At 36.3% G+C, this 8,876-nt stretch overlaps 1 protein-coding gene across 1 annotated transcript; it reads left to right on the top strand.

Moving 5' to 3' along the window:
* Window positions 1-1,822: 1,822 nt before the first annotated feature.
* Window positions 1,823-2,500, top strand: LOC135139376 (uncharacterized). The gene has a single exon (XM_064069582.1). The coding sequence runs from the start codon at window positions 1,823-1,825 to the stop codon at window positions 2,498-2,500; it is 678 nt and encodes a 225-aa protein (XP_063925652.1).
* Window positions 2,501-8,876: the final 6,376 nt, after the last annotated feature.

Below are 8,876 nucleotides of genomic sequence, written 5' to 3'. Positions count from 1 at the left end.
AAAAGAACTAATTATTGCAGATCATTTATCGAGATCAATGTCACCAAAAGTATATCAAGAAAAAATGGACTTAGAATGTCAAATTTGTCTAATAAATGATCGCATAGAAATCAGTGACGAACGCTTAGAAGAAATGATAAGTGCAACAGCTGAAGATATGGAAATGCAAGAACTGAAACAATACATAGAAAACGGATGGCCACAAAACAAAAGTAAAGTACCAGACAACATCAAAAAGTATTATAACTTCAAGAATGAATTATTCCAAGGAATGGGTTTAATCTATAAAGGAAATAAAATAGTAATACCCTACAAAATGCGCACTAAAGTCTTAAATAGCATTCACACTGGTCACTTCGGAATAAATAAATGCATTCAACGAGCAAACCAAGCAATCTACTGGCCAAACATGAATGTAGAAATAGAAAATTTTGTCAGCAAATGCCAAATATGTCAACAATATAGTCGAAACAATACAAAAGAACCACTAATATTACACCAGATTGAAAAAATTCCCTGGTTCAAAGTTGGAATTGACATATATGAATTGTATGGAGAAGTCTATTTACTCGTAGTAGACTATTATTCAAAATATGCTGAAATTGCAAATCTTAACAGAAACATGACCTCAACCTCAGTTATAAAACATCTGAAATCTATTTTTGCTAGACATGGAATACCAGCTATAGTAGTCTCAGATAGTGGCACACAACTGATTAGTCAAGAACTACAAAAATTTGCAGAAGAATGGAAATTTCAAATACACCCTAGTTCTCCATATCACCAACAAGGAAATGGAATGGCAGAAAGAACCATTCAAACTGTCAAAAAACTATTAAAGAAAACAATCGAAACAAAAGCAGATATTGAACTTGCCTTACTAGCTTATCGAAACACACCTGTATATGGCACCTACACACCATCACAAATTCTAATGGCAAGATTACTTCGAGATAACGTACCGAGATCAAAACATCATCTTGAACCTCAACTAATCGAGCGAAATAAATTTCATAAAGAAATGGAACAAGCCAGACAGAAACAAAAGAAATACTACGACAGAAGTACTAAAGAGCGACCAATTCTAGAGAATCTTATATATTATCAGGACAAACCTGGCACTCTATGGAAAAAAGGAAAAATAGTGAAATCACTCAACGATCGTTCCTATCTTATACAAACGGAGGAGGGTAAAACCCTACGAAGAAACAAACAATTTCTCAAACGTAGAAGGGAGGAAATAGATATAGGAACGAATATTGAGAATGATATCGGTACCAATGAAGAACAAGACAGGGTACAACAACATGCAACCTTAGTTGTGCCAATTCCTCCGAATAATCGAATATCACTTCAAAATAGACCGCATAGAACGATTAAGAAAAATCCAAAGTATTTTGGTCCCCAATTTGTTAATTCCTAAGTTAGTAATAATTTATGTCTTGTATACATACATTAGTGTCATTGTGTTATTATTAGTATTAGTTTTATAAAAAGAAAGGGAGATGTAATATAGTTAATGTAAGATGTGTTGCCTACCTATTGTGTACATATGTAACCATACTTTATATCTGAATAAAACCAGTATACTCCTGACTCTGAGTCTGAACAGACATCACAGAGTGCATCATGTATGGTTGCTAACACCAACATACACAAGCGTCACCCCACCGTCCCCACCTCCAAACGCAATTCGTTGGAGGCCATTAAAGTTGCTTGTCCTCGTATCGATCTAGCTAGTTGCCGCCAGATGAGTCGCACCAGTTCGCGTTGCTTGCGTTGAATCATCACAAGGTCAAACAGTTATTTACGGCTTACATAAATGGCGAGACAAAAGTGGAATAGTGACGAAATCTGCAAGTTCTTGGATATTTACGAGCAATTCGACATACTGTGGAACTCGCGACTCCCAGACTACGTCAACAAACACAAGCGGGAAATAGCCCTCGAAAAGCTACTGCACGTGATAGCACAAAGCGGACTGGGCCATTTCAACGTGGAACAACTACGAAAAAAAATCAAGTCTATTCGAACCGTGTATCGCATGGAGCTGCTCAAAATTCTCAAATCGCAAAACAATTACAAACCGAAGCTGGTGTGGTTTAAAAGAGCTAACAACTTTTTGCGGAGTGTAATGACTGACGACGCAACTTTACCTGTTAATTCTGTGTCGGTTTCTGATCCGCTGCATGTAGAGGCTACAGTCAAAGAAGAATCTAACGATATCACAGTAGCTGACGATGACGACGACGAACTGATGGATCTACAAGAAACAGAAACGTGCAGTTTGCCAGCTATTCCTTCAACTTCGGTCAACAAGTCGACAGAAGATGAATTCAGTGTATTTGCTCGACATGTGGCAATGCAGTTAAGAATGTTGCCTCTAGTCAAGGCTTTGCATTTAGAGACTGAGATTCAAAAACTTATTGCAACAGAAAGAATTTCTTGTTTATCAAATATTAAAATAGATGATGGAGTGAAGTTCGTTGACGAAAAATAAATGTTTTAACATTTATCTGCATTACCTTTTTTTGGTAATAGTGTCGATCCTCATAAATACGCACATCGTAAACTTTGTATATTTGTTATCGGTTATAACATAAATGTAAAAAATGCTTTACCTAAACTGATTCTTGTTGATAAAAATAAATGATACTGTAAAACCTATCAATCCAAACTTCTTTTTCACAAAAATGTGTAAACAAGGAACAAGGTGTTTGAAGTAATAGTAGTCGATGAGTAGTCGTTTTATTTATGCGATATTTCACTGTCATTCGTTTTTCACTGTTGGTGAACGTGAAAATGACAACTCGTTTATCTTTCACCATCTGCAGTAAGTTATTTAAGCTTAAAATCACATAACCTACAGAAGCTGGAACAGAAATGATGTGCTCTTAATGCGTTTGATCTTCAATCTGCAATGTAACATAGAATCTACGCTAAAAGTCTCTGATGAACAAACGGTTTCCATGTATTGTGATATGAATCATTAACGCCTACCAATCCGAAATAAATTAATAATGACTAAGTCGTAGTTATAAAGTTTATATGCTTTGTGATTCACGTTTTGGGGCGATTTTGTGTTCAAACATTCATGATTAAGAATTCTTTCTTACTACAATTTGAAGTCAAGGGTAGGGACTATATCATTTGTCAAAATCAGACTTATCTCGGCAAGTACTGCCCCTCCCCCCCAAGCGCCCTTTATTTTCTTAGAGAGTAGGTCATTTGCCAAAATCGGTTTTATTTTGCCAAGTACTAGCCCCGCCTACACGCCCTTTATTTTCATAGGGAGGATGTCATTTGCCAAAATGAGTCTTATCTTAGCAAGTACTAGCGGGTACGCGGGGCTAGTACTTGCTAAGATAAGACGATTTTCCTAAATGTTTTTTTGCTAAAAGTTTTTCGTTGTTGATCTACAATTTAAAACCATGCTGATGTTCTGGTATGTAACTTTTCACTACAGGATAGGTATAAGAATGTGGAATTAATTCAAAAATCTTAGAAAAATTGGAAAGGAGGGAAAACGGTCTGCAATTTTCAACTTTATCATCACCGAACATCAAAACAGGACAGATCTTAAATTCTTCTTACTTTGTAAGGAAAACCCCTGTTTCAAGAGATTTATTAAATATTAATAGGAGTGGTTTAAAAATTGGGCACTTACAATCCTTGATTATGAGGCTTGGGATCTGATCAGAACCTGATGCCATACCTTGTTTCAGTCTTTTTTAACAAGTACTAGGCCCGCCCACCCGCCCCGTATTTTCCCAGAGGATATGTCATTTGCCGAAATAAGTCTAGTACTAGCCCCACCCATCCACCCTTTACTTTCTTAGAGGGTATGTCATTTGCCAAAATCAGTCTTACCAGGTCCTAGCCCCACAAAATCGGCCTCTCTTTTCTTAGAGGGTGTGTCATTAATTTGCCAAAATCGGTCTTATTTTAGCAGGTACTAGCCCCGCTCACCCGGTTTCTCTTTTCATATCAGGTATCTCATTTGCCAAAGTCAATTTTATCTTAGCAGGTATTAGTACCGCCCACCTGCCCCCTATTTTCTCAGAGAATATGTCATTTTCCAAAAGAAGACTTATGTTAGCGAGTACTAATACCTACTAAGATAAGATTGATTTTGGCAAATGACATATCGTACAAGGAAATAGAGGGCCGGTGGGCGGAGCTAGTAGTTGCTAAGATAAAACTGAACAAATTAAAATAGGCACTAGAATAAAGAGGAGGCGGACGGAAGGAGCTATTGCTTGCTTATAAAAGTCTCTGCAGGAAAAGTTAAACCTCGCCCCGCCCACCCGCCCGTTCTCTTATTTTTCTTCTAAAATAAAAAATAAATTTTAATCTAAAAAGTATAACAAAAATTATGGTTAGCCAATTGTTTTTCTTTTTTAACAGCCCCACTCCCATTCTATAGAAGAACATATAATTAACCCCCACCCACCCACCCCGCCTCAATTTCAGTGATTCATTTTATCTGCTCTGAATGAAAGTGGATCCTATATAGAAGAGAAATAAAATTAGTTTTTAAAATGAGAAGAGCGTGGGTGGGTGGGCGTGATTAGTAGCTTCTAAGACAAGACTGATTTTGGCAAATGACATATCTTACAATGAAGGAGAGGGCGGGTGGGCGGGAGTAGTATCTGATAAGGTAAGATTGATTTTGGCATATGACATATCCTACAAAGAAGGAGAGGGCGGGTGGGCGGGGCTAGTAGTTGCTACGATAAGACTCAACAGTATAAAGAGTAGCCACTTGATATTGTGGTGACCGAATTGAAATCAAAGTTTTCGCTGTGAAATTAATTAACAGCGGCTCGAAATCACATTTGAATAATTTGAATTTGAAAGAAAAAAAAAATCAAACACAAAAAAAGAAATCGTTAAACATAGGCAACCAAGTGCACGGTAACGCTTGCAGGATAGTTGGACGCTAGGAGGATTTTAGTGAGAGGGTTGGTTGGTTGATTGGTAGACAGAAGGCAGCATGTTGAAAGCGGGAGGGATTATCTTTTACATTATACTGCGAACTGGCGGGGGGTTAAAATAATTTGTTCCCTTAGGCGGTTATCATGGTTATTATCATCGTTATATTGATTACATCATCGAAGCTTGTCATCGCAACGCTAAAGATTGATTACATCATTGAGGCTTGTCCTCACAACGCTACAGATTGATTACTTCATCGAGGCATGTCCTCGCAACGCTTGAGATTGATAACATCAACGAGGCTTATTCCTCGCAACGCTAAAATATACACCATCGAGGTATTCCCTCGCAACAATAAAATTACATCACCGAGACGCTTATTCCTCGCAACGATGATTGGATATTTTTGTGTCTGTTTATTATGTGTTTTGTTGGGGTAATCAGTTCGCGGTATTCTAAACTCTTAAAGTAAATTGTTTTTTTTTAAGTAACCAATCCCTTAGATCATGAAATAATTTGACATAATGTAAACTTTTTGTTTGAATCGTTGATAAAGTGTGGCAAATATTAATCTCATGTAAATTTTATTAACTTTGCAAATTTTCACCTCATACAATATTTGTCTATCTCACAATTTTAACTTCAGTAATTTTCTTTGTTGTATAATTTTAATCGAACGTAAATTTCATGCTCTGCAGTTTTAATCTCACATAATACCTATTTTTATTTGCAGAAGTATATTTCACACCAGATCTTTTATTTTAAAAATCTTTACTAGTTTTGTTTTGTAAATACTTTGTTGATGAACGTTTCTATCATATAAATTATTTGATGTCCAATTTTAATATCACATAAGATTTATTTGTTGTTTAAAATTTCACAAGATCGTATGGCAAATTTAAATGTTGTTTATTGCCCTTTGAAACTTTGACACTTGTTCAGTTATTACTAATATCCGAGTTGTAAGACATTGAACATTTAAAATGGAATTGAGGTTGTCAGCTTGACTTCACCCCTAGTTTTCCATCGAAACGGCCTGGTTAGGACGGCATGTTCGTCATGGAGATGTGCGGTGCGGTAGACTTGCCCATAGATAGAATCACCGTCGCGGGGGAGACCAGCCCGGACCGGGAGCCCCAAACTCCGCTTATGCTACAACGCCCCAGGGGTACTTTTGTTGTGCCCCTGTTAACTGCCGTAACTTTAAAATCTGACGCCACACGCCCGTAATAACTTGTGTATTTGCATCCAGTTACTTTAATTCCAATTTTGCTTTGTTTTTATTAAATTTGTGATATTCAAATATTTGCATTGATTTCAAACTGATGTATAGGATTTGGGTTTGTTCGTTTTTCATTTGTGTATGTCTGTCAGTTTGCGAGTGTCTTTTCTTTCAGATTTTTATAGTGTTTCATTTGAAATGTAATATGTCCGTGAATATACGATAGGGAGTTTTGGGGCTGAGGAGTGAATGCGAGATGGCAAGTCCGTATCGCATTCACTCGCAGCTTCTTTCCTCCTGAGAGGGGTGCCATCTTAGCCCCTCCCAAAAATGTTGTCTATTATTTTTTGTGTTCTTTACTCGCACGCAGTGTATGCTCACTTGTATGAAAGAACGTCTTCCCGCCATGTTTAAAAAAAACACACAACGTAGGTTAACATTTTGTTAGACGATCACAGCGAAGGTCAAATTTTGAAATTTTGAATTTTTCGCGGGCCTTTCAATTTTTTTCAAGGTCAATTTAAAGGCGGGAAGTTTGGGTTACCACAATATGAACCTCTTGCCCGATACTCTAACAATTAAGAATGTAGTCGACATATATAAACAAGTTTGTTGCAGTTGAACGCTTTTCAAAAAATCCATGCTGTACTTTCAAAGATTTTAGAAACAGCTGATAAAATTAAGACAAGACGGTAATTTTCAGTGTTAGCAATTGAGCCTGATGTATGAATGGGAACAACGTAAGTACGAGTATGTTTCCAAATTGTTGGAAAAGTTCCATTATTAAGGGAAGCGTTAAAAATGATATATGTATTTGGGAAAACTGAAAGAAAAAAATCGAGGACAAACTCGAAAAAGCAGATTGTATCATCGAAGCAGTAAAAGTGTGCAATTGAGCAGTTTTAGTTTTTATTTACAATTCGTTTTCTTGAAATTAAATATATTTACGACGGATGAGGTAGAATTTTCATTGTCAGCTGAATAATATTCATCAAGAGGATCAAATTCAATAGAAGTTGATTTATCAACAGGATTTTCGAACGTGTTATGACCACAAGAGACTTGGCCTGGAATTCTAGTTTTACCTTTTTTAGCATTGATGTAACCCTAGAATTAAATGTTGTTAATATATGCCTTTGGACCGTCGAGAACTTTCTGGTCTTACGCCGATGATGATTCATCTTCAATGCGACCGAGCGACGGAACGCTAAAGAAACGCCTGGAAGCGGAAGTAACGGAGTGACTTGAATATACTGTAGATGGAAGTATGGGTTTTAAATAGAGGCCACCTTCAGGAACGATTATTATTCAACTATTTGAGTAAAGAGAAGTTGCGCCGAAATTATTTTATACAGTCGTGTAAATTCGAGTTAGTAAGAAATAAATTGTTGAGTTTAACCCACGCCGATGTTATTCACCGAACAAACGTAACAGTATGTTCTTATATAAATGTGGCGCGTCAGCAGCAAAACAAACATTCTTACCTTCGTCGTTTGGATTAACTATTGAATTTTGGAACTGCCTTTTCGTACTTTTGATATCAAGAGTCTTCCACATTGTTCGGTTGGAAGCTCCCATGTCCGACGTTACATTAGCTAAATTTAAACAGACAACGATAATTTCTTTTACAATTCTATGTAGATAATGCGTCTTCGTCTCTGGAATCTCGAGTAAAATGATAACATACGATTTGTTTCCATCGTAAGCTTACACCTCCTAAATCCTAACATAAAAACCAAAACATGTGTAGCGGCTTCATTTAAATATGTCAATGTTGTATTTCCCAACAGTAATGAGGATCCTGGACACTATTTTTTACCTGGTACGCAGCAGACGACGACCATTCTCTTCAACGTTTATGTGCTAAAAAATAACTAAAAATTGTCAAAACATGACTCAAAAAATCATCCACAGCCAGTATAAAATTTACTTTTAACGTTTCGTGTCACAACTCTTTTCTAAAGTACCTATATTTAGGGACTCTAATATAATCTAATTCTAGAAAATGCACATTTCGACTGCAAATTTAAATTTGTTTTGATAACTTATTGGCGCCAATTTACCGTGAGTCAGTTAAAGAGCAAACGTGCCATATTTCAATAAAAATGAATACCTTAATGAATAAACATACTGCAAGGTCGTAAGTACACCTAAAATCTATATCTAAAAATAGCCAAACGAATTTAAAATGAGAATGCAAATTCAAATCTGAAGTTGCCTTCTACATGGTCTTGCATATTGGCATTTGTCATATTTTTCACAAGTATGTAACGGAATTCACAAATATGCATCTTTTTCATTCATGTTTAGGTACCGCAAATTCCTGTCGACGACATACGCTGATTAATTAGGTAAATAATGTTTACTGCTACTATTTTCCGTTAAAATTGAACACAATAAAAAAAATGTGCCTGGTTGGAGTGTGTTGCAGAACACTTTAGTTTTACTTTACGACGTAGATTTTAACATTAGATGAGTCACTGGTTTCCATAGAAAGGTGTTGTGTCGCATTATCGGACAAGATAACATTTAGGTGGAATATATGATATCACAGGTTTTGTTAAATCAGGGCCACACGTGATATTTACTTCCTTCGCTTTATTTTCTACGCTGCAATCTGTCACCTTAGCTGTTCAAGTTGAACTAATTGTCAAATGTGATAAAAATCAAAGTTGTAGGCGAGTTTCTCACGTAGTAAAAAATTTTATTCCACAGT

The sequence above is a fragment of the Zophobas morio genome, unplaced genomic scaffold, assembly GCF_036711695.1.
Source record: "Zophobas morio isolate AGI-343-1 ecotype UQ-CSIRO unplaced genomic scaffold, CSIRO_AGI_Zmor_V1 ptg000031l, whole genome shotgun sequence".
NCBI classification, from domain to species: Eukaryota; Metazoa; Arthropoda; class Insecta; order Coleoptera; family Tenebrionidae; genus Zophobas; species Zophobas morio.
The sequence above is the reverse complement of the archived record's forward strand: the minus strand, read 5'-3'. Positions and strand labels throughout refer to the sequence as shown.

Coding starts and splice junctions, on each gene's coding strand:
- LOC135139376 (XM_064069582.1), top strand. CDS start 1,823: ATGGCGAGACAAAAGTGGAATAGTGACGAAATCTGCAAGTTCTTGGAT.